This window comes from Engraulis encrasicolus, chromosome 11 (genome assembly GCF_034702125.1).
Source record: "Engraulis encrasicolus isolate BLACKSEA-1 chromosome 11, IST_EnEncr_1.0, whole genome shotgun sequence".
Taxonomy (NCBI): Eukaryota; Metazoa; Chordata; class Actinopteri; order Clupeiformes; family Engraulidae; genus Engraulis; species Engraulis encrasicolus.
Window position 1 is genome coordinate 13774685 of NC_085867.1, and position 27651 is coordinate 13802335.

At 42.2% G+C, this 27651-nt stretch overlaps 1 protein-coding gene across 1 annotated transcript; it reads right to left on the minus strand.

The window, feature by feature from the left end:
- Positions 1-5015: 5015 nt before the first annotated feature.
- nr5a1b (nuclear receptor subfamily 5, group A, member 1b) lies at positions 5016-21488 on the minus strand. The gene is made up of 6 exons (XM_063209935.1): positions 21378-21488; positions 20979-21120; positions 19592-20253; positions 10878-10997; positions 9311-9458; positions 5016-5269 (listed from the first exon to the last, which is right to left on the minus strand). Exons 1-6 carry the CDS (start codon positions 21477-21479, stop codon positions 5016-5018), a joined length of 1428 nt encoding a protein of 475 aa, XP_063066005.1. The 5' UTR covers positions 21480-21488.
- Between the last annotated feature and the right edge of the window lie 6163 nt (positions 21489-27651).

Here is a 27651-nt window from a genome sequence, read left to right on the forward strand (position 1 = left end):
ACCCGAACCCCATCCCCCCCAACACACACACACAGTTTGTGAGTATGAGGGGAGTTTCTTCCTTGGAAGTCAACTCAGGCAACACTCAAATGGTCTCCATACACAGCCTTGCCACAGTACAACACACACACACACACACACACACACACACACACACACACACACACACACACACACACACACACACACACACACACACAGAGAGAGAGAGAGAGAGAGAGAGAGAGAGAGAGAGAGAGAGAGAGAGAGAGAGAGAGAGAGAGAGAGCGAGAGAGAGAGAGAGAGAGAGAGGCGTTAGAATGTATCGGATAAGACGAAATGTTAGAGGCCACTGAAATTCATAATGAACATGAATGGTAAGCATCCAGGATCAGATTTCTCACATTGGAATGTGGAGACATTTGATTAATGAGACAGAAATGATAAGAGTAAGAGTAAATTCACAAGGGTAAGGGTGAATGTGCACAGTGAAAAGCGTGCAGAAATGTATTTTGTATTTAGATATTTCTTCCCATGCTATTTCAAGAAATAATTATCTTGACTATCACAACAACAAAGCTCATTGGAGCAAGTGAGCTGTGGGAAATCTTTGTTTTACCATATAATTCTGCACTGTAATATCGTATGTTATCATATATTGTACACATTTCGCACAGTGGGTCTTGAACTACCAAATTGAGAAACGATAACAGTTAGGAGGAATCCACAAAGTTGAAGCTTGAAATATTTGGATTTGATTTTATCCTATTGTTAACATTTGGTCATGACATGTATCCTAACCAGTCTGTGTAATGTTCACCCCCTATTCGCTGAATGGCTACGTTGGAGATCAACAAGAAGACCAAATGAGAAATAACATGTAAAGAAATGAGAAGTAAATGGAAGCTTAATGGCAAGGCCAAGCAAGAGCCGAGGTTACAGATTTAACGAGAGATTAATAATATAGGCTACCTATAATTACTTTAGGGCCAATGACAGCTTCAGCTTTTTCTTGTGCAATATGAGCTGATTACAAAACACACCACACCTCATGTCAGGTAAAGAAAGCTTTCACATGTCTGAAACAAAAGAGAACTAATGACTTGGTTTCAGAAGAAGAAATAATGAACATATACATTTAATAGATATTGATGGAAGGTGGGACTTCTCCAGTTCTATATACTAGTATAGAGATCTACCTCCATGTACTTCATAGCAAAATATTCAGAAACAGAATATTGGTGATGGTTAGCTGTTTGAATAAAAATAATACATGCAACATTAACCCAGTCAAAAACGAATTAAAATCGCCTGTATTTAAATGTTGGCTTACTGTGATATGAAGAGATCTTCAATATCACACTTTCATCCTCAGTACGTAGGCCTATATAATTGTGACATATTTTATATTTTAAGATGTGACGATTGATGTTTCAGTCCTAAAATAGTTTTTTTTTTTAATTTACCAATAATAATCATTCATCATTGATGTCTTCTCCATGTCAAAGCAGAAATGACTGTATCGGCCTTGAATCTTTCTTTTTTTAAATGAGCTATTTTAAGTGCTGAGCCAAGTTAAACAATGTAAAAAAAAAATACCTCCCTAAATGGCATATTTCCTGACTCCAAAACATTCGAAGCCTCTAAGTAAACAATGCTCCTCTAGCTATAATTTGCAATAACCAGTTCTCACAGGTTCATTGAAGAATGTACTGTAAATATACATTTGACTGAATCCCAACCAAAAAAAAACACATTTTACATTCCTCTGCATTTATTTAATCCATGTTTTTTTTCCCATCAAATTCAGCATCCGTGACCATGGACACACTCCTGGCTGTAACTGACCCACCTACCAATCAGCACGCTTCATTTACAAGCATGGAGAGGCAAGTATTGCTATTAAATGTAAGTCACAAATGTTTACCACATTCTTGTTTTTATACAATTTAACTACACAGGTAATGTTAGAATAAATTTGAACAGTAGCTGTGTAGAACATTAATATTTTTTGTTTATTTATTTGAAACAAATACAATAAAGCACTGCTTAAGCACTTACTTAATGTAAAAAGAAGAAAAAACGTAACCAAAACAAAACAAAACAAAACAGGGTTGAACAGAGATACAGTGGAATACAGCAGCATGGCTTTTGGCCAACACAGTAAAAAGAGTGATACTGCCACAAAATTAGGCTACCTATATCAGACTTATTCTGACAGAGGGCAAGGGAGGGTGGTGGTGGTGGTGGGGGGGGATAGAAGAAAACACAGATGCACAATGTGCTGTTGGTCACCTCTTAAATACATCATACACATTTGAACATTTAATGGTATACAATAAGAGAAAATGTTTATTTTATGTCCATAACCAGTGTTGGTTCACCATCAGAGCCACACAGTCAATATTCATCATCATTAAGGCAAATGCTCAAACTTTGCTTGTCAAAAACACACACACACACACACACACACACACACACACACACACACACACACACACACACACACACACACACACACACACACACACACACACACACACACACAGCAGGCGCTTTCTTTTCATTTTTACACTCGCAAAAAAAGAGAACCTTGTTAAAAAGTGTGTTACTAAATTGTCACAACCCAAAACCTGACCCATAAAAATCGACATGTCGCAGTGAAATGTGGTCTCTGAGCCCGTATGATGGGGTCCAACCAAGATCTTGGATCCTGTGACACAAGAACAGAAAAGTCACACGCTTTCATCCAACACTCGCACAAAATTGTCCAGTACTGCTCCAATGCGGCGTGAATTTAGACCATGAATGACAAAGGTTGTAGGGCAGATAGGGAAAGAAAATCAGAAAAGAGGAGAAAGAAAAAAAAAAGCATTGCGGCATTTGTCGTTTGCACAAATGTTGTCACTTTCAAATTAGTTGCGCTTACATTTGCTACAGGCTGCTATTCAGTCTCTCTGGCTGATAGTTGATAGCTTTTCATCGGTGGGCGGGCGGGCAGGCTAGGTGGGTGAGTGAGTGAGTAGTTTGCTGTGTTGGTTGGTGTGACGGAGAGTCTGGGTGCGTAGGAGGTCTGCTGCATGACTTCCTTTCACTGCCAGAGCCTTTCACAATCTACAGTAGCTACAGCCTGGGCTTAAACTCATTCCCTTCTTGCATTCTGAATTGCACACGCGCGCGCACGCACGCACACACACACACACACACACACACACAGAGTCAAACACGTCTACAAGCATGTACACAAACAGTGAAAACAACATCCCCCCCGGACACACACGCACGCACAGACACATACACACACACACAAGTCAAACTCCCACAGACACATACAAACAAGCATACAGACAGTATATACACCGCTACACCTAAACACACAGACCTCCACGCAAACATGCACACAATGTTCTTGTCATTTGTACGTAACAGCAGTTCTCGTTATCAATACAGTGAAGTTTTTGCATGTGCCTCAACTTGTCTGTTTGTAGGCTATGCACGGCAGTGTCTATTCCTGTTCCTTTCAAAGAAAAAGATGCAAATGACATCCGAAAAATGCCTTTGTGACCCACCCCTTTTCATGAGTGCTCTTCACTGGTCAACCCCTTCTTGAGAGTTGAGAACATCAAAATAGTGGAATATTTTAACAGCACAAAGTCAGTGGGAGTTCTGTCAGTCCATTGCTAAGTTCTCTCCATTAGTTGGGATGGTTGGCTCTACTGATTATTATCAACGATACAAATGTTCTCCAATGATGTCACATACAGTGTGCAACTCTGACTTGAAGTGATCACAATGGGGCTACAATCACTTTTAAAGGAACAGTCCAGCAAATATACTAATTTACCACCTCTCATCGAGTGAAATAATGGTGTTTTACCTTGCTTCTGTTCATCCAGCTGTTCTCTGAATCTGGTGATATTTACTCCTAGTTTCAAGCTAGAATGAATCATTGAACCAAATGGGGCCATTAGCTGCTAGCTGGTACCATTCATTTCAATGATACATGCTTCCTTGGAGTCAGAGAACGACTGGGAGGAGAACAAAAGAAAGGTAAGACTCAATTATTTAACTCAAGGAGAGTTGGGAAATGAGCATATTTCCAGAAATGGTGGGTCTTTCCTCTAACCTGTAATGCAGAAGAATGCTTAGAATTTGATAGTGGTGGTATTTGCGAAAAAGAAAATGTTCGATTGAGCAGCATGGATTCTGGAAATAAATCACTAAAAATATTACAAACTTGACCTATAATGAATCACAAAACATATGAACAAATTAAGCAAATCTTGGGATTTGAGATGATGGGAGACCTGGATTGTCTGGGGTGTGGTCTTGACAGGTTGTGTCTGGTTTGTCAGATGCATACTTGTGGAGGATCTAGATGAGCCGACTGTTGCAGGGTAGCTCTCTACACAGGTGTGGTCAGGGCATGTTCATATAGGGTCATGACAGGGTGCATTGACAGTATTGGTACATTGGTGATGGGAGACCAGGGGTGCGTTTCTCGACAGCGTCGTTGTTAACTCAGTTAGCTACTTGCTTGTTTGCAATGCCATTTCCCATTGGCAATGAACAAAGTTGCTAACTGGTTAACAACGATGCTTTCGAGAAACGGGGTCCTGGATCGGGTCTAGGATGGTCAGGTCTGGTCCTGGAGGAGACACAGGAGCGCTTGGCGTGGAGTATCTCGATGAGCAGGTTGTTATGGGGTTTTTGTTGATATATGGTCTTGGTACAGGATGGGCGGCCTGTATTGGCAACTTTATTGTAGGTTGGCGTCGAGTCTGGTCAGATCTGGACCGCGTTTCTCCACAGTGCCGATTCTAACCAGTTAGCAACTTAGTAAGTTGTCAATGGGAATTTGCAAGTAAGTTGCTAACTTCGTCCGACAGACACAGGAGCGTTTGGCGTGGAGCATCTCAATGAGCAGGTTGGTATAGGTTTTTTGAGTTGTTTATATAGGGTCTTGGTACAGGATGGGCGTCCTGTACTGGCTACTTCACTGTAAGTTGGGGTCTGGTCAGGTCAGGTCTGGTCCATCAGACGCAGGAGCGCTTGGCGTGGAGCATCTCGATGAGCAGGTTGTTGCAGGGCACCTCTCCGCTGAGGTGCTTGTAGCAGAGGTAGTCCTCGGCCTGAGTGCTGAGCGCCCGCAGCTCGGGCAGACGTAGCAGCAGCTGGCTGAACTTGTCCAGGAACTGCGGGTAGCTGCACAGCGTGTACTCCAGCAGCGCCGCGTTGACCTGCTCCTGCACGTTCTCCACAAACGCCTGGCTCTCCAGCAGCTTCACGTCTGGATGTGGGGGGAGAGAGAGAGAGAGAGGGGAAATTGAGAAGTGGAAGAGCATGTTGAAGAGGAGGTTCCAAACTGAAAGGAATAAATAGTAAATAAATAAATACAATAATAAAATAATAGTAAATAATAAATCAAATAAAAATAAAATTCCAAAAAAAGAGTGCAAAAATAAAGGCTTTGACAGTGGTGTTTACTTCGGAATAGAGGACTAACTCTTAGGCCAGGGGTGTCAAACTCAAATTGACCAAGGGCCAAAATCAAAATCTGGAACAAAGACGGAGGTCAAACACATTTATTTTCAAAGACAGACTAAAATTGTACATACACACTTAATACCCATATGAAGATTCCACAAATATTTCCATTATAGTTCAAATGTGCCCTCACATATTCTGTTGCATATGAATGTGAGCTGTTTCACTTGCACGGGCACACTTGTATTCCTGTGACCCAGCAAATTTCATGTGCAAGTCCTTTACGCTATAAATGAATGGTGTATGTTAGTGTGTGTGTGTGTGTGTGTGTGTGTGTGTGTGTGTGTGTGTGTGCGTGTGTGTGTGTCTAAGCATGTATGTACAGTGTGTGTAAGTGTGTTTGCAGGAGTGATGGATGGTGGCTTTTAAATTCCAGCATGAAACGTGTGTGTGTGTGTGTGTGTGTGTGTGTGTGTGTGTGTGTGTGTGTGTGTGTGTGTGTGTGTGTGTGTGTGTGTGTGTGTGTGTGTGTGTGTGTTTTCATGGTGCAGAGTCCTCAAAACTAGCCTGACTATCGCCAGACCCTCTTGTTTTTCCGCTCAGCTTTGTTAGCTTAGACGAGGGTCTGGAGAACCTTCGGATTTGCCCTGCTCCCTAACCAAAATGCAGTGGAACCAATCAGAACCACAGGACAACAATGGTCGCTCGCATGGACTCACTCATTGACATTGATTCTGTAATTTCAACTGTATTTTCAAATCTGAGAGAAGTTAAAGAAGCACCTCATTATTTTCAAATATGTCAGAAGTTAAAGAAGTAAAAATGTCAAACAAGTATTTTCTCAGCAAGATTAAAAAAAAGAAATAAAACCACACTTTTGAAGACATGCGCATATGGCGTAGCTCCAGATTCGTGGAGCAAGACAGAGTCGGCTTACTGGAAGCACCATATGGAATTGAATTGAGGGTTGACAACAATAGCACTCTCATCACAGGAGACAAGACACATTTGACGAGGGCCTACGTCTATATCTGGGAAAACAACATCTAAGGAAGAGAAAGCCCATGCGTTCACCTCTGACCGCATATTGACAATACATAAAGTAACCACACAGACACATACGTACCTCCATAGATACAGAGACAGAGACATGGATCCATAAGTGTTCAGTGCAATACCACATAGAAGCACATAGAACTACGCACACATGCACGCACACACGCACGCACACATATGCATGCACACACACAAACAGCTCTCTCTCTCTCTTTCTCTCTCCCTCTAACACACACACACACACACACACACACACACACACACACACACACACACACACACACACACACACACACACACACACACACACACACACACACACACGGCTCTATCTAAGTGCGTCAAGCACTCTCATTATTACCGAAAGCTTTCCATTCCTCATAGGGTCCCATTAAATTGCCATCACTTAAGGGAAAGAACGGCTGTAGAAAAAAAAAAAAACCCGACATTTCCAAACCCACCCACCCCCTCCAAACATACCACAACCACCACCATCATCACCACCACCACCACCCTCCCCAATCCTCCCCGTGGCTCCTGTGCCTTCTTCCCTTAGCGCTACAAAATGCGCCTGAGCCACTGATGACTGTTAGCGGCTGGGAGGTGGATGGGCAAAGCAAAGCAAGCATGAGCGAGCGAGCGCGTGTGGCGGGCGGGTCAATCCATTAAACCTCTATTGAGGGGCGGCCCACAGATGAAGGGCGCCCGCCGCACAGCGCCGCTCAGCTCCCCTTTTGTAAACAGGAGCCATTCAGGGGAGCCACTAATTTTAATTAAGCCCATTACCCACTCAATGAGCGACTGCCGGCGGGGGCCAGACAAAGCGTTTAGCCTCCGAGTGCTACAATGAAAGGGACGAGATAATTCGGCATATGGCGATATGCACACTTGTTATCGCGCCACGAAATCAATTCAATGTCCATGTTTTCAGCCGGTAATTACTCAGGGTCAAACCATAAATTGAAAATATATTGAATCGTTTTTTTTTTCTCTCTCGCTCTCTTTCTATTAAAGACACGATTCTGACCCAGAGCTGGCAAGAGTGTGGGCCCATGTTTTTTTCTCGCTCGCTAATGTGCAGGGGGAGAGAGAGAGAGAGAGAGAGAGAGGTGCTGGGCGAGAGCGAAGACTGAGTGGATAATATATAAGGACCATAAGTGGATAATGCCCATGTAGGCTATAAGAAAGCTACTAGCCTGCCAATCTATACTAACAGCTAGGGTGCGATTCACCTCCCGCCGTTCAGCAGCAAGGGAAATACATATAGTACTATTAGCTATTGATACATTGGCTAAGCTAATCTTCCACTAATCTAGTGCTCATTTAACACTAATGTGGTTATTAAGAGGATGAAAGCTAGCCAGAATGAATACCAACACACAGCTACAGCACTTGTTGCTATCTCGGATTAAAGATAATAACATTTCTTGCTTGATGAAAGTGATCACATTTCAATTTATAGATTCACTACTTTTAAAATATAAAATATAACAATTGTTAACCCCTTAATGCACACCGTATCATCTAAGGCATGCTGTTAGTCATTGAAAGATTAATTACCATAGCACTACTCTACTATGACATAACACAGGGCCTTTAGTAATGCACCACGACTTGGTCATTGCCATTCTGGTAACAACAAATTTATAATGCCGTGCTTTAATGGATTAAGTGTGGTCATGTTGGTATCGCAAGTATGACATTTTCAATAGAGAGAAATGTCTAAACATAAGACTTTCACAATGCATCCTGTGTTTTTCAGCTTTCCTCCTTTTGAGCCTCAGCACTTTCCGTACTAAAGATATGTACATATAAAACTTACAAAATTATTCATATGCAAGTCTTACATGGCACATACTATGAAAGCAGAGAGAGTAGAGAGAGAGAGGTTCCATTGGCCCATTGTTTCCTGGTTCTATTATGGCCCCCCTTAGGCAGACCTAGGCAGACCTAAGGACTGTTCTATTCATTGTAGGAGCATTATGACACGCCCCTTTAGGCAGACCGGAACCTGGTCGCGTTAGGTGCCCATAGCAACCTATTATGTTGGCATATCTCTATAGAATATCTCTGATGAAAGTGCCCCTTTCCTCATTTGCCTTATGTATAAGGCACACATACACATGGCCTGTACGGCAACATTGTCGATGAAATGTGTGCAGTCTTATTCCTATTCAAATGGCATATACACTACATCTTTTTTCCATATTTTGCATAACCATGTAAGTCTCATAAAGGCCTATATCTTTTTCATATGGGTTGGTTCTTCTTCACCATACACTCTATATCAGGGGTTCCCAACCTATTCCAACTCGGAATTCCAACTTGAAATTTTCACCAACGTCCAGGGCCCACCTCTGACCCAATAAAGAATGCAATTCAAATAAATAGTCACACACACACACACACACACACACACACACACACACACACACACACACACACACACACACACACTCAAATACTATTTAGATTTTTAGAAAATGATTTCAAGGCCCACTTGAAATACTTTCAAGGCCCGCTGGTTGTGCCCCGGCTCACAGTTTGTGAATCACTGCTTTATACAATTTGGCATACCGTTGAGTATAGCGTGGGTGTGTGTATGTTAACTGATGTGAGGCTTTTTTGCTCAGATTTTGCTATATGTTTACTGCAATGTGCAATAATTTGCATTGGGTCTTTGTCTATGTCTTGTATCTATGTATCTATGTAAGCTGTCAGACACCTTCATTAGTATTAATAAAAATCCTCTACTCTACTACTACCTATATCCATGTTTTCCACTCACCGGGGTTGAAGAGGACGAGGAACTTGAGGCAGGCGATCTCTCGGCGGTCCACCTGCAGGGCCTGCAGCTTGCCCACCAGCTCCTGCCCCCTCTGCACCAGCCCACTCAGTGTGGCGCCCGCCTGCGCCGCGATGTGCGCTATCTGGACCTGCAGTGCCAGACATAACACACGGCGGGCATTAGCCATGACGGTGCCCAGCTCACCAGGGAAGGGAAGGGAAGGGTGGGTGAGAGTTTAAAGATTGTGGATTTTTTTTAAAAAAAAATTGCGGGACTGTGGGTGGACTGCTGTGTGTGTGTGTGTGTGTGTGTGTGTGTGTGTGTGTGTGTGTGTGTGTGTGTGTGTGTGTGTGTGTGTGTGTGTGTGTGTGTGTGTGTGTGTGTGTGTGTGCGCGACAGGGAAAGATAACTTAGTAGCAGAGTGAGACATCGAGAGGCAGACAGACATGATAGAGAGAGAATGGCAGACACAGACGACGAGTGTGTGTGTGCATTTGTGTGTGTGTGTGTGTGTGTGTGTGTGTGTGTGTGTGTGTGTGTGTGTGTGTGTGTGTGTGTGTGTGTGTGTGTGTTTGAGAAGGGGGGGGGGTCTCTCTAACAGAGCAGGTGTATGTACTTCTGTAAACAGACAGCCTCTCAAACTGGCAGTACTGGAGACAATATTAATATAAAACATCGAAATCCAGTAAAGAATAATATACAGTATGAATTTTTAAAATTAGAGTGTCTTCAAATCGCACATTTTTACGTCAGTGGAGGGCTGTAATAGTAATTGATAAAGAATCCACTATCATAGTGCGACACTACTACCCCATTAAACAGGGCTTTTAGTAATACTTAACGACTTGGCCATTGCCATTCAGGTAACAGAAAACTTATAACAGGGGCCATTATTTAACCCTTTCATGCAGAACCTATGTTAGAACTTTATTGTCACCAAATTGGTAATGATCGTGTTAATGATCATGATTATCTTAATCTTTTATGTAAGACCTGGCGATGTCATAGCATTGTTGTTATGATGTAGTTAAGCTTTTTCAACAAATAGTGAATAGAATTGCCAGCAATCCCATCTGTATGAAGGGTCTCACAGATTAAAACATTATTTTGACACAACGCCAAGATATACTCTGCAGACTGTACAGTCAAAACCTCACCTCTTGACCGGTGAAAAAGTATAGTTATTTAACAAATCTAGTATGAAATGCAGTACGATGAGATAATGTATTTTTTCAATTAGATAAAAATATTATTTTAACACATCGGCCCAGCCTCACCTCTTGCTCGGTCACAACATGTATTTATTTAGCGGAGAGCCAATGTTACAACCTTCCTGTCACCAAAATTGTAATGGCTATGTCTTAATCTGTTATTTAAGGCTCTCAGTACTGTCATAGCAATGTTGCTATGATGTAGTTGAGCATTTTCAGCAAATAGTGAATAAGACCGCCGGCAACCCCATCTGCAATAAGAGGCTACTAAATCCAGTACGAAATCCAGGAGCCAGATAAACATTTCTTTTCCAATTAGATTAAAATATTCTTTTGAGCGTAGCTGGTAGCCTCACCTCTTGTCCGGTGACCAGCAGCATGGTGTCCTCCTTCCCATGATGCACCTGTCTGGAGATGTAGTCCAGCACCAGCAGCTCACTCCAGCAGTTATGAAGCAGCTTCATCTGATCCCCAACCTGCACACAACACAACACAACACAACACAGCCCATAGATAGATGAAAATTACTAAATCATCCATATACGTATGAACTATACAAATATTACATAGCACACCATATAAAAGTGGTTCGTCGGTTGTTTCTTATTTTCCTCACACAGTAGCCTACATCTAGGTATTGATCACTTTTCGAAGTTTCGTACATTTTTGCAAGGAAAGCCGGGTTTATTTGGTTAGCTAGCACATCTCACACACACAGACCCACTACAGTGTTCCATTCGTAAAAATAAAATAATAAAAACACAGCAGGTGAGGTTAGTAAGAATAAAATGATTCAACAAAATACTGCCGAGGGCAGGGGGGAGGCACATTTTGAAGACCGGTAAGGCTGTTTGTCTCATGTGAAGGGGAGATTGAAAACGAAATATTACAAGGCTTGTATTTTACTTGCAAAAAAATACCTTCCATTTCGCATAGGCCTATATCTCCCTCTCATGTTTTTTTTCGCCCTCCTGCTCTCATTATCTAGTTTCAGACTAGTTTCTTTGTATCTTTCGCTCGCGTTTCTTTCTCAGTCTCATTCTGGTGATGTTGGCATTCTTGTCATTCTCTACCACTTGCCACACACCAGTACCAAGTTCAGCATTATGATGCCAGTAAAGGTTTGCTCTGGACTGGAGCACGAGGAGGTGACCCCATGGATTCAATCAATCCCATCACTTTTTTATGTAGGGTAAGAAAAGAACCTCAGACATGAAGGATGTATTCAGCTATGGCGGTAGTGAAAATGTCGGTGGCACTTTCATTATGTTTTAGAGTGACAGGGTCTGATTCAGCAGTCTACAGGTAGCTCAGAAACATAACTCTTCAATTCCAAATTTGCTGAACATAGCCAACAAGTGAAGCCACAAAAATGACAACCTACCAATCAGCAGCGAGTATAATGTGTGGCAGAGACTGCAATTATCAAGTTTCTGACAGGCATCAACAGAGAAGAAATGGGGTTTGTCACCAAACGTTAAAAATATATATTTTTTTAGTATGCCGTTGCTTAGCAACTGTCACTTTAACTCTCAGTTCAGCGGGTCATGTGACTACCACAGGAACGTTGATGGCAAGCCATTCTTCCAACGTACGGTACATTGGCAGGCAGCAACAGCTTCGAAAGGAAGAAGGGGAAAAAAAGAAGAAGAAAAAACCTTCCCCCACCATTACAGCAGGCAGAAAAGTGAAGGAGCGCTAGGAAGGAGAGGAGCAGAGAGAGCGAGAGGAGCGTGTCAGCATAGCCCAAAGATCCTGAGCTATGCATGAGAGATGCGCAGCCGACACAAAGGCACGCTCTTCTTTTGTGCTGCTTCCCTCCGTTGCCATGGGGAGGGAATATGTGCGACACATTCCTTTTGGAGTCGCGCTGTATGCCGACGGCGCTCGCGGGAGAGAGGCCTCCGGTTTAAAGCTATTGGACTTCAATGCCAAATCACTTATAATGTGTTGGAGGTGGTCGCCTAATTGTGGACGATGCTCACCTAGAGTTTGTGCAGGATGAATTCTTTGGATGTTTACCTTAACACAGACATATTGAAAGTGCCATACGCTTTTTTTTTTGACTAAATGCACACTTTCTCGCTATAGGCAACAAAAAAGGATTGCTTTGAGTAATACCTGTTATTTCCATTTGTGTCCGCAATACATTTCTCCCGTAGTTTGGTATTTCTTTATTTGAAATAGAGCACATTTAAAATGTTCCCATGTTCCAGTAGTTTGGTATTTCTTTATTTGAGATTGAGCACATTTTAAATGTTCTCAAATTTTTAAAAAATGTGTAACTCCTGTGCCTCCATTAAAAAAATACATAAATGCATGTGTACTACTACCACATAAAAGGTCTGTGCATCACAGCAAGATGGATATCAAATAAGGAAAACACACACACACACACACACACACACACACACACACACACACACACACACACACACACACACACACAAACACATTCGTATATACATACACAATACTACTGTATATCCACAAGGACAACCTCCACACGTAGCCACAGACTAGCCTACATGGTCACAGTTCATCCGAGAGTGCACAGCCCCATTGGCCGTGCACCAATAGAAGCTGTTGACACAGGGGTCACATGGTTGCACTTGTTGATCCCTTTGCCACACAACAGTGGCACACCTCATTTACCGACTTCAATGCGGCTGTCTGAACCCAGAGGCTCTGATCTGCCTCGCTGTGCAAGGAGTAGCCTCCTCCATCCTCCGCCTTCACAGACCCCCAGGCCCGAAGCTCCAGCGCCTCATAAGCAATCAATAGCGGAGAGCGAAATAAGCATAAACATTTCCTGGAGATGGGGACTCAGCAGCGTGACACACAACAAACTGATATGATAAAAGGGAGGGAGCGGCACAGCATTTGAGATGGAAAAAAAACCTAAACAAGCAAAGTTATGACTTTTTATGATTTCAAATGTTGTGCTTTGCCCTTTTTCCTGTGTCAAAGGCTCTGCCGAAAACAAACACAGGGTTTCGATATCAAGGCACGACAGATAGGCTAATCAACGTTCTCTCTGTTTCCTTTTGGGATGGCACCATTTAATCGCTAATGCATAGACGAAGCAAACACAGTGTTTGTGTGCTCAGGGTAAACACATTGTCTGCTCATATCCTGTTTTTGAAAAGCAGGAGTGCGTTCATGTCATCATGTGTGGGTGATTCTAAGTGTGTGTGTGTGTGTGTGTGTGTGTGTGTGTGTGTGTGTGTGTGTGTGTGTGTGTCTAGGGGGACACCTGTGCTGTTGGGACACAAAGACCTGGAAATCACCTATCAACAAGTGGCAAGGCAGAGGTGTGCCTCTCTCCTGCATCAAGCAGTGATGGCTTTGTACTAGCACGGCACACGTCAATGTAACGCGTAAAACGTTAATGTTGCGATATGGAAAAGATAAACTTACAAATTATTTAATATATGGACTATACAATTATCATATGGCCCATTTCATGTACACACATATACTGCAACATATAAAGATTGTGCATGGAATGTATAGAAGTGCTGACATACAGTATATGAGCCATACTATGTAAGTGACCCCTTTCTTATATGATTTCATAAAACTTGTATAGGCATTGCTGTTATTTATACAGTATATATACACCCATACTATGAGCATCCATGTCTTTATGGACCTTGCTTTGTGCACTGGAAGAGGAAGGAGAAGAGGAAGGGGCGCATGGAAGGGGAAGGGGAAGGGGAAGGGGCGCATGGAATTGTCCAAAATGTTTTGGTCACATTGAACCTGATGGGTTAGGAATGGGAAGACAGTTAAATTCATATGAGTCAAGGCAGGTTAGCGAATATTTTTGGTAATATAATGTATCTTTTTCATATAGGTATGGCAGAAATGGTGAAAATTTGTCAAATATCTTGATCTTAAAGCCACATCAAGCACATGCATTGACCTCATGACGGCCGTTTTTGTGCCACCCTTGTATTTTTTTGAGAATTCACAGAATTCAGGAGCTCTCAAGAGCCTTCATTTGGCTATTACGTAATGACTGCACTGTGTAGGATGGTGGCCAAAGTAGGTATTGCAACTATGCTGCTCATTGAAACTGTGCTGTCTACTGCCATATTTGATCTTTTCATGAATATTTACTAAATAATGGACTAATATTTACTAGTACAACCAAAGTAAAGTATTGTTCAAAATCCCCCGCACAGCCAAAGCTTGTTTGCTACTTCATATCGCTGTCATTTATTCCAACGGGACACTGCCGGCCGCTGCTGTCCAAAATCCGCTGGAATTCTTTTTTCTAAATGCAGCGCGGAGTGAAGCCATCTCCCGCGCCACTGCAGCCCGACTGTCGCGTGTTGGTGTGGAAGGACCGATCTGATTCCATGTATTTTCGCCACTGCCGGAAAAAATCGCTTCCGTCCCGCCCCGCTTCCCCGCTCTGGTGTGAATTAGGCCTTAAAGAAAACTCTACTATTGCTTCTTCTGACCTTACATTTTTAAAAATTATTTTGTTCTCTTATAGTCTAGAAATCTTCACGCCCCTAGCCGCCGCAAATTGAATTTGCTTCCAGGGTCAATTGTGATTGTTTTGCAAGGCTGAAAATACAAACGGTATCAGGCCAATCAAATCGTGAGGAGCTGTATTGAAGGCCGGCTACCTAGTGACGACAGAATATCAATCAAATTAGCTGGTCTAATAATCAATCAAATGGCCGTATGGGTTGCTTGGGCAGGAGTTACTACATCTTTAGAGAAACATGGCGGCTGTTCCAATATCAAAGTTTCTGCTTAATTTTACAATAAATGGCTACCACGGTTTGATGTATCAATGCACCATGAACTTATTTGACACAAATAGGTCAATCCACATAACCTTTTGATCACTCGATGTTTTAAGCAGGGTAAGCTAAAGCAGAACCAGAGAGCCACAAACTTATATTACACAATTTCTTGTACAATATCACAGCCGTTAAATGTTATCTAGGACCAAAACACACATGTTAACCCATGTAGACACTGTGTTGTGATATTGAGTGGGTTATGTGTGCAAACAACTGTCAGCTGAGGCCTGCCTGCCAGTAAAGGCTGACTCGCCGTGGTGTGTGTAAATTTGAATGAAAAGTAATAGCTACAGCGCTAGATACTACCGCAGTTTGCTGTGTGGGGATTCTGCGTTTGGTAACTTAACAGAAAACCGTTTGTCACGCCCATACTGCCATCCAGCTTCACCAGACCCCTGAACAGCTTTAGAGTAGCGTTTAACATGTGATGCTTGTTGAAACAACTACCCAAGACTGTTCGAAGTTGGCCTTCACGTCTGTAAATGTTAGGTGTTTTTTCCACTATTTGCCCCACCTTTAGCAGACGTCCAAAGGTGGGAGATGTGCGAGCACACACCATATTGGCGTTACGAATCGCTCTCGCCCATTGCTAATGATGCTAGCTATGCTTATTGCCATAAATCTGCTAAGAAAGTACAGGAAATATCCAGTGCTACTTAGCTAAGGAAGGTTAGCATGTATGTTAACTATGGTAACATGCTAATTATGTTAATTTTACCAAAACGTCTGCCATTTTTATGTTTTTTTTCACTTGCTAAATATGCTAACAATGCTAATTTCTTTCAGGACAGTGTTCCTTAGCTAAGTGAGGTTAGCAACTTAGCATGTATGCTATTTTTCCTAAAACTGCCAACCTCTGGCACGAAAGGCAAGCCTACATTGTGCATTTTCTGTGAGAATGCAGTCTATTTGAAACATAAAATGTGTCATCGTGAAGCAGCACAACACAATGGATCTGGCCACAGACATTCCTCCGTTATCTTTTGGCCGGAATGCAATTGCTGTGAATGAAAATAACTTTGGGGAGTACTTCCTTGCAGATCTCCAACAGTCTGATGAAACAGTCACACACGTAGGTGTCTGTCGGCCTGAGAAAAAGTTTAATTTAAAAACTCTTGATGGATTTCTTTGTGCTGATTTTTCACCTCAGGTGTTTTGTAAGATGGTTTGTGAAATGGGCAGAAATATTGCATTGTCTCCCGTCTTCTTTTAAAAGACTACCCTTTGTCAGTCACCTAAAAGGAATAAAATCTCAACACAAATGAACACAAAAACATTTTTTTTTACTGTTCCACTAGTATGGCCACTAGTATGAAACATGCCAATTAAAAATATATCAAAAATCGCAGAAGGCACAAGAATGTAAAGCTGAAGATGTACCCAATACATAGAAATAATAAAAATGTAATTGTGTTCACCTGGAGTAAAACAATGGTGAAATTCTGGTGAGTGTGAGTGAGGATTTGAGGTGAGTGTAGCCCCTTAATGCATGCCGTACCTCCAGTGACACGCTGTAATCGTCATTGAAAAGCTAACTACCATAGTACTACAATACTATGACATAACACAGGGCTTTTAGTAATGCACTACGACTTGGTCATTGCCATTGTGGTAACAGCAGTTTTATAAGGATGTGTCTTAATGGTTTAAGGCAGGACAGTGGACTGCCTCCTACCTTGGAAGTCAACTCAGGCAACCCTGTGGTCTCCATATGAACACAGCCTTGCCACAGTACAACACACACACACACACACACACACACACACACACACACACACACACACACACACACACACACACACACACAAACAAACACACACACACACACACACACACACTACACACACACACACACACACACACACACACACACACACACGCACACACACACACAAACACACACACGCATACACACACACACACACAGGTGTGTATGCACACTCCTATGTACACACATTCCATTGTACACAAAAGTTGATGCGCATGTGCGCACACACTGCCGTACAAAAACTCTGACTCACACACATACACACACACACACACCATTGTACACAAAAGTCGATGCATGCACGTGCGTACGCACGCACGCACACACACACACGCGCGCACGCGTGCACACACACACGCACACACACACACACACACACACACACACACACACACACACACACACACGTCCATATCCAGTGTGTTGTTGGTGTAGGAATGGGGGAGTGAGATGAGAAAACTTTAAAAGTTCACCGCAGGCCTCTCACTGCAAGACTGGCTAAATTATTTCAAAAAGATCCAAAAAACGGTGATGTGCTAAGCTCTGGCAAAACATAAAAGGTGCTGTTTCAAAGTCGGTAATCTAGCTTGTATTAAATTGCCACGCCACATTCCACACAACCACACACACACAGACCCACAAAGTAGGTATAACTGCATAGCAATCCCGATTCACCATATTGTATATCTATCTACATAGAAACCACTCTTATGGCCCAGCTGTGGCTCAAACAGCTTGACTGCTATGCCGCCGACACGGGTCTGTGTCCTTTCTGAAAAATAATAAAAGCCCTAAAAACATCTTAAAAAAAAAAAAAAGAAATCACCCTTAAGCTGAGATTTCTCCAATATTGCAGGTTGCCATAAAGTTGAGAGAGAAATGTTTCCCCCTCTCTGTCTGCCTAAGTGCTGGCCGGCGTGCTCCCTGGCAGTGCACTCGTGGGGCAAGAGGCACTGTAGCTCAACTTGTTTTAACACAAGTGGATAATGAAGCACTTGAGTCCATCTCGAGTTCATCTCTTCCCCTCTCAGCCCCCGTGAATCAGGGCCCCCATTAGTGACTCCCCTCCTCAGCTCAGAGCTGATGCCTGATGGCTGGACAGGAAATCTGGCGTACACACAGGGCATTTTCCCGGTGGGCCAGCAGTCCATAGGGCCCAATGCATTTTTTGTTTGTTTGCAGATTTGTTTTCCCCCTTAAAGCCTGGCACACACACTATAGATGGGGCAGCAAATTTACTCTATATTTAATCTAGGAACTGTAAGTGAGTGAAATACTATAGCCTAGTACAAAAGCAGGGAGGCTGTGTGAGGGTCTATTCTATGGCAAAAAACAAACAAATGCCTGGGCCGTTTTCTGGTCCCAGTCCTGTCAGTCATGCCTGATGGCTCTCTCCCTCCCTTCCTCCTCCCTGAGTCGACTGACCATCCCTGCCGACCGTGGCCCACAAGACTAGAGCCTGGCCTTATGAGAAATAGCTGGGCGCTGTGTCATCAGAGCCATGCGAGGGGGGTTTTAATTTACAGTTTTGTAGATATCAGGTTCAGCTTCAGATTTTTTAGCTTTTGATGGAAATGAAAGTGACTTCATAACAAGAATTGGGTTAAGCAAGACTGTATACAAAATGAATAATACTGTGGTTTGGAAGAAATACAAGCATGTTTGTGTTCTCTTTACTACTGTATAAAAATGTGAACACAAATATTTATAAATGTTAGGATATAATTTATTCATTACAACTGACAATTGATTGATAAAAGACAACAAATTAAAGGAAAATAAAATGCAATGAAAAAAAAACATTTGGATTAAATTTGCCAATTAAATTGACTTTATTTATAGCAATTAGAATGTGGAGTAAAAAAAAAAACTATCAATGATTTTAGCTGATATTTTTACAGTATTTTTTTCTGCCCATTACTTCACATGTCACGATGCCAAAAAATATTCTACAAAATGGTATATATTTTCATCTGAGCTATAATAGGATACTGTGACAACCAAAACGGAGGGGCGCGCATGTGTACTTTGCTAAGCTAATCCATCTTCACCGCACACCTCTGCTCACGTCCAGTACCCCTCCACCCCTTCTCCCTCCCCGGCTTCTGTACTGTCTGCTGCTGTAACCGTGTTTACTCCCGTCATCATCATCTAATCACCACTGCGTTATGGGCAGACACCCTATTAGTTCAATAAACAATGTTGTGGAGGTAGCCTACAGTCAGTGGAATCGGCACGTGACTGTATGTTGTGTCTCTGTGTGACCAGCGTTGACACACCTGTTAAAATGTGTTCGAAATACGACGTGGCAAATGTAGGCCTACATACCCTACCACATTTTGTACATTATTTCACATTTCAAAAGAAGGCCAGGAAATTGACCCAATTAGCCAGAATCACACCGAACTACAGGTTCAAATTCAAACAACGACATGTTTATATTTCGGAGAGCAAAACATTGAAAATGTCATCTTACCGTGAGCTCTTTGAAGAATATGCAGCTCCGCGCCCACTCGACGATGGAGAATAGGGTCTGGTCCGCCATGTGGCACATCAGGCCGAAGGTGCTGAGCTTGTCGTGTTTGCCTCGGCTGTTTTGCTCCTGCTGGAGATGGGCCACAATCTTGCTCTGCACCTGGCTCTCGTCTGGGTCGCAACGCAAGAACTCCAGAATTAAGGGCGGCACGCCTGTCTGCTGAGGTGACCCAGTTGGGTACGTCTGATCTGGGTATGTGTAGCCAACCACAGAATCCGGAGAGCTTGTGTAGTGATCTGGGTACTCGGACTTGATAGCCCGACTGGGAAATGAGGTATACTGGTACTGGCTCAGTAATGGCCCATGCGACGGCATAGTCATGCCTAACGATGCGGGGCCGTACAGGTTGCGGTCATAGTCTGTGGGTGTGGTGGTGTTTGAGGTGACTGCTGGCAAGATGTTTTTAGGGACGGGCGGCAACGTTTGGAGGCTGCCAGTGAAGCTATAGTCCGTCTGCGTGGGGGAAACTAACGGCGGGGTGGTCTCCATCTTCAGGCCGCTGGCTCGTATCAAAGCTTTCTTCTGTTGCTTTAAAGCCCTGTCTCGTTTGTACATGGGGCCAAATTTGTTTCGACCCCCGCGCATCCGGTCCGCGCGGACAGCTAGAAGACAGCAACGCCATGTTAGACTTTGCACAGACATGAAGAAACGCATCTTAACAATTCAACTTTGCTCAACTTAGTTTGACCCTCCCTTCACTGTGTAAATGACACATGCCTGTAGGGATACGGGATTGGCCTTCCTTTAACCCAACGTAGGGATACCTGCAGCTAATTGCGCAGGCTACCACCACCTGTTTACATCAACGCGCAAAGGTAGCCTAGGCTGCTTCAACAAATTAGCTGATGATCACAGTACCAAGCAACTGCCAAGACCAAACACTTGGTGATTAAAGTAATATAACGATAGGCCTATTGTAGATAAGATTTTAAAAGATATAATGAATTTATAGAAAATAATTAATATAAAGAAAAGATATATCAATTTGTAAATAACAAGATTTGAAAGTGGAACACACGATACAGGCTGAATACAGGCTACCGACCTTGAACGAATGTTTTGATGAAATAAAATAAAAAAGGAACTGAGGTTAGCCTAATGTATAATGCATTTAGCCGAATAATGCTGTGTTTTTGTTCTCATTTGGAATATTTTAAACCAATACAGTGCAATCGTCTAAGATTAGGCGCTAATTGATAGGCAACAGGTTGGCATAGCCTACATCTGCATTTATATTAATTACGAATAAAGTAAAGAATATGACTAAATTAATTTGAAAATTATATGAAAGAATAAGATTCGGTTTATAGAATGGATTCTGGCATACCTTCTAATCGCATTCCAACGCTGAGGCATTTCTGAAATCGACAAAATGGACACCTTTTCCTCTGTGTTTTGTCTATTTTACAGTCCTGGCTTTCTGCACAAGTGTACCGTTTATTATTCTGCACCGTCCTCTTGAAAAAACCCTGGCAAAGAATTGGGAACAAATCATTAATGACAATGCAGATAGTAGGCCTAAGGTTTCCATAATGTCTTATAATAATAATAATAATAATAATAATAATAATAATAAAAACATTTATTATTCAATAAGTTGTCCACACTTTGAACTGATGAAGTACTTTGTAAAAAATATTCCCAACGTATTTCAAGCACATTAGTTTAATTAAACATGTATTTTCTAATTAAAAAACGAAACATTCGTTGTAGCACATAGGCCTACCTTGCAACTCTCGCAGGTCAGTAGTCCATAGTGGTACCCAGATACCTTATCTCCACAAACGGGGCACAACTCTTCCAAATCAACATCGTAATTGTACTCCATTCCTTCCAGCGGAATGTCCCCTGCAACAGTATTACACAACGTTTAATAATATCACTCATTCATTTCTTCTCTTATAATCGTGCGTAAAATCCGCGCCAAGTTTCCGTAGCCTACAATAATATAGTTTGTGTATTTAAATGAAGGGAATTGAGTAGGTCTATAAATTAATGCACAATAACTGACTAAATGACTGACATTTTGACATTTGAATGTCTTACTGTATATTATAATGATGTGTAGCCTAATATTTACACTATCCAGTTATGCAAACCGGCTAATACGCACAAGGCAATTAATTTTCAAATAGCTCGAGTAACTTTAGGGTATATTTAATTGTTTTGCCATAGCCAGTGCTGTATCCTACCTAGATACATACATGCATTCATGTAATAATCATTTCTCTCTCAATAGATAGCTACTGGTAATCGAATGAAGTTACTTGATATGTTATTACCTGTTGCGCCGATGCGATAAAGCTGCGATGAGCGCGTTTCTTGTCAGTGTTAACACAGCTGTCACGCTGCCAAATCCAGCTTCTTGGTTATTGTTTTTAATTCATACAACAACGTGTTTACAGCCTGAAGAAAGCTCACACCTACAGTTGTCTCCATCAACGCGTACGGCATCTGCATACCCGCGGAGTGCGGCACCCCATTATTTACGCAGGGGTGGGAGCGCAAAAGGCCGTCGCGTAATTGATGGACAGGCGAGAGCGCCTATCTCCGACAGGTATCCACAATTAGGAGGAGACAAACGGTCGACCGTAAGCAAGTCCTCTTCCGCCTTGTTGTGGATCAGCATTTCGTCAAGTTGACTGTAGTCGGTTATGTCTTTTTTACACAGTCTGTTGGCATGAGGAATGTAAAAGTTTGAGTTTACGCACAAGAAGTGACCAAAAGCTATAGTGAAGTAGGGTAGGCCAAGGCATACTGCAATTTTGCGCTGACAAAAATACAATTTAATGTTCTGTTCAGTTTATGTGAATTGGAAAGTAGGCCGAGTCTGTTGCTTCTTCAAAGCATTTTGATTAGGCTACACGGAGGGATAAGTCGATCGTTTTAAAATGTGACGCGTTTCGTTGATTCAGTAATTTTCATGCTGGGATTACGGTTTGGCTTTTTTTTGCGTTAACTAGTCTTTACATCGCAATCGATAACCTCGATATTAGGCCTATTTAAAACATGTAGGCTATGTAGGGTGTTGTCTGGGAAAATGACTATGGCCAATGGCATGATATAAAGGATATTGTTATGGAATATGGATGTCTTTTTTTGTTAGTCCCTATTATAATTCATAACACTTATTAAACGCTACTGCTTTATTGTATTTTCACGGCAACGTGATGCTCACTGATGGGTGTCAAATGTCGATTTAATGCAACTGCAATTATTGCAGTGCAGGTTTCTGGAGTTTCAAGGTGTGTCTAAAGAGTCAATTGAGAATTCATGTGCCAGTACGGACAGTCGGATTCAGAGCGTTGTGCTGCGCATTCCTGCTTATTTGGAAGTTTCAAGGCCTAATTATGTCAGGTCTGAGGCGCCGCTCAGTGTGGATAAAACTCAAAACATGTCAATAATAGAATTATTTGTTATCATTATTATTATTATAGGCTTGCAATAGGCCTACTATCTATAATCGCCTGCATAGCTATTGTTAGACCACTGCATTCTCGTTATCGAGGACAATGCAGGACTATAGCCTACCTTGACGATGACCTTGGCTCTCCTTCAACGCATTTGACCAAAGGTGCAACAAGTAAATAACTGCAAAAGGCGAGGGGTCTCTTTTTGTTGTCGCTCGATCAAAAAGATCAACAAAAAACCTTACTGAAGGGCAGAATCAACAGGGACCTGAACTTGATGATTTCTTCAAACAGAAAGTCGGTATTTGTTTTGTTGTTGACCTCGTCATACAGTAGCATAGTCCTTATGTTTGTCATAGGAATTTCAATCCCAACCACCTCTCTCATGGTGAACGCAATGAGCTAAAGCGACAAGACTACGTTATTGGTTGGTCAAACCTCCATGTCCCGTGTTTGTAATAGTGTATTATTCTAAATGAAGAACCCAATTCCAATTTTGTGGAATATTTTGCAAACGTGTCCACGATTTTACCTCCTCTCTTTTATGGAAGCAGTTGGCGCATGTCATTTTTACATGGGCAGCAATAGGCCTACCTTATTTATTTATTTTCAGCAAATTAGCTGAACCGCAATGAAACATTTAAGAGATAAACCCCTTTTCCTTCTCTGTTCTGAGACACACTTGGAGGAACCATCTAGTTACAATGCCTTTGCAGAGTTGCGCTTCGACCTATGCCTGTTGAGGGTACTTCGTTTTGTCCCGTTTAAAAAAATCTGACAAAGGAGTGACAGACCCGCGTACACATTATGTCTTCCTCAAGACACCCTCAAACACTCAAGAACAAAACATCCAAGTGGGCCCCATATGGTGCTATTCCCATGCCTTTTTGTTTATCAACCCTCTTAGCGGAGAAGCCTGCACAGTAAAAGGTAGCGTAGACTACTGGACTTAGAGCAAAGGAGGACTACGGACTTCAGAATCAGATAGGCCACTGGTCGACCTGTGTCTAGACCTGGCGAAGATGCGTAACGTCATGGGGCAACTGCTTTTGAGAAACCTACGCGAGAAGGGATGCAGATGGTGCTGCGCAACTCCATTCTGCAAAAGAACGAATGTTCACAATACATTAAAAGATACGGCCTACGTCGCGTTAATTGCAAATGGCTGGGGGATTTAAAACAGGATGTTTTTTTCCCCATATAAGACAATCTAGAGTGATTACACGCATACTGCTGAGTTTGATGCCCCATCTTGGTACAATACAGGACTAGTCACTCTAGTTTGTTTCTATTGAGGGTTAAAATAAATGTTGCAATCACCTTCTGTGGACAGACACCATCCTCTAAAAAAACACATTTGAAAACCTGCCATGGAATAATTTGTCTATACAGACAAATTCTAAGACAATATGGTCATATTGTGAACTAGACTAAGAATGAACAAGCACAGTAAGGGCTTGCGCATGAAGTCCCTCTGGTGACCGGACAAATATGACCACGGATGTGACTGTAACTTATAGAGTTCAAGGTATGGTTGGTTGCTGACTGACTGCCAATATTTTTGAAAGGAATAGGAGTGTTCTCCATCAGCCAACAGTACAATTACACTAGATTGATTCTGTAGTGGTTGAAAAAGAAATCTGGTCATTATTATCATATATATAAATATATTTTAAATATAAAATTGTGTTTTATCTACGGCCGCCCTGAGTGAGGAGCTGGGCTCATTTGGCCCCTGACCCTCCAGCTGCCCACCCCTGCCCCAAACAAAAATATGACATCTTAATCCTTGGCATGAGAAGTCAAAATTAAAGCCAATATTTTTTTCATGTGTAGTCAGCCAATTTGTACAAATTGAATTCCGGTCTAACATTTCATATTACAGCTTAAATTCCACTTTCTATGTTGCATTAGATGCTGTATGAAATCAAGTAGGCTGCTGTTGTATGTTCAAGGTCTGTACCTGTAATTGATGAAAAAAGACATCCCTAATGCATCATGCCTTCATTCACATTTTCTTTCACATTTCAATTTGTACAGGCTGGGGTTCTTCATAATGTTGTGGCATCGTCTATATACTGTAGTCTGTTGTTATATTTAAAATGGATAAGGTGATAGATATTACAGGTTGGTAAATACCAGGGCTGGACTGACCATCTGGCAAAACAGGCATTTCCTGGTGGGCCCCACACCCTCGTGGGCCCCTATTTTCAGAAATGAAAATATGTAAATATTTTTAAATATTTTTAAACATTTTTTACATATTTTACATATTTTTTACATTTCTGAAAATAGGGCCCCACGAGATTGCGGGGTCCTCCGGTGAGTCAGTTCTACACCGCTATTTATGAGGGGGCCTTTGTCAAAAGTGCCTGGTCCCTATTTCCCCTCCAGTCCAGCCATGGTAAATACAGCCTACATTATGTAGCCTGATAAACCAGACTAAATGTGGATGTCTAATTTAGTCTGGCCTCGATGCATAATACATCCGAAGATTGTTGATGAGAACAACCTTCCCTCAAAACCCTGCCCGCTTTGATTCAAAACACATCTTTGCGTTGTAATTGGTTTGCCAGATTCATGGCATTCTGGCTTCATTGAATCATTATGCGAGGCCAGACCCACCCGTAGACAAAACATTTTGCCGTCCAGCGGGTGGCGCTGGTTCACCAGGCTATACATTATGTCCTTATAATGAATATCTGTAAACTGATAAAACCAGGCAAGTGAAGGCAACCATGCATCTGCTGTAAGCTACCTTATGTCAACACCCCGTGGACTCAGCTATGTAAGTACAACACTCACATAGTCCATCTCAATCTCAAATTGTATTTATCATCAGGCCAGGGCTGGACTGGGATTAAAACAGTGTGGGCATTTTTGGCATAGTCACACAGCCCCCTGTTTTTGCACGTCATTATGATATTAGCTCAGTCCACTCAGTCTAAAGATACTGTGGACATGTGGGCCGCCCCATCTAAATTCAGGGCTGAGCTCTATGGGGACAAACAAACAAACAAGAAAAAGGGACTGTCTGGCCTCAGGGAATATGCCCATGTACGCCAGATTGCCAGGGGATGTAGCCATACCATCCACAGACTGTTATTGCTATTATGGAGGTAGCACACTTTGACATGTATGCGAACATAGCCTTTATGCAAACCTTGCACAGTCCTGATAGGGATGAAGCCATACTGGTCACCACAGACATAATCTTCTCCGTAATTGCAGGGCTGATTACTATGTATAATGAAAGTAGGACGTCACATGTACAGTAGGCCTAGTGTCCTTTAAGCAAACCAAACTCAGTCCTCTGTAAAGTCCTCAGTCCTCAGTCCTTTTGTGTTCACATTTACAAAGATGACCGCATTCTCCGAATTCGGCTTTTTGGCTTCTCAGTTCCCTTTCTGTTAAGTTCACTAGAGCTCTCATTTCCATACGGTACTGAACCATGCCATACCAGGTCATTTTTGAGAAAGGTCTCAGTACAGTTAATTTCTGAGGGGGTCTGGTACAATAGGGAGTGTTCGCATATGCCCAAAATTGCTGAGTCATCAGTCTGGCTCAGACTATGTGACAATACACACACAATGACATGACAGTACATTAAGCTGTTGGCTAGGTCTCTTAAAGTTTAGATAGCAGGCCTACTATCTTTAATACTTTTCTTATTTCTGTTTCTCAAACACATTAAATGAGAGTTGTGTATGGTAATGTTCTCTACAAATACTATTGATATTGATATTGATATTTGCACACGTTGCTTTTCGACCATAGATGGAAGCTTGTCGTCAAAGATAAAATTGAGCCACGCAGTTCTTTTCTTGCTGCTTGGAAGAAAATGTAAAGATTTGTGTTGTTCCCCACAACCAACAACACAACACCTCACATGTAGTTTCCCTTTGTCAGTAGCCATAGTTCGATGTTCACGAAACGAAAAGGGTGGGATATCTTTTTTCCTTGAGAAGGAAAGCCCCAAAACGGGATTTTTGCATAATATGTATGTCCCATTTGAGCTGACAGGATCCAGATGTGAAAGCACTCTTATTTTGATATAGCCCAGGCACTAATAGACACGTCTTCATAGTAATGTGTATGTGCTGATATTTCACTATATGACCATCTTAATATACTGTAGGTCGCAGTAGACAGCTAGAAGTTGGTTGAAATGAACCCAGTCCATGAGTGAATCTTCTTTTTCCCTTTTCAATCTGGTCTACCTCCCTCCACACACACACACACACACACACACACACACACACACACACACACACACACACACACACACACACACACACACACACACACACACACACACACACACACACACACACACACAGTCCGCAGTCACACACACACACACACACACACACACACACACACACACACACACACACAGCAATCGCACACACACACACACACACACACACACACACACACACACACACACACACACACACACACACACACACACACACACACACACACACACACACACACACACACACTTTCCTTGACTCTGCCACACACAAAAAAAACCACAAAACCTTTTCAAAGATGTCCGGTTTTGTTTGATATGGAAAGTTATTA

What these genes read in the sequence shown, in the direction of transcription:
- nr5a1b (XM_063209935.1), bottom strand. Translation starts at nt 21,479, where the DNA reads ATGGAGTACAATTACGATGTTGATTTGGAAGAGTTGTGCCCCGTTTGT. An exon ending in CGTTGGAATGCGATTAGAAG is followed by an intron (nt 20,254 to 20,978) that starts GTATGCCAGAAT and finishes GCTGTCTTCTAG; the next exon opens with CTGTCCGCGCGGACCGGATG. An exon ending in CCTCGTCCTCTTCAACCCCG is followed by an intron (nt 5,270 to 9,310) that starts GTGAGTGGAAAA and finishes CCCCACATCCAG; the next exon opens with ACGTGAAGCTGCTGGAGAGC.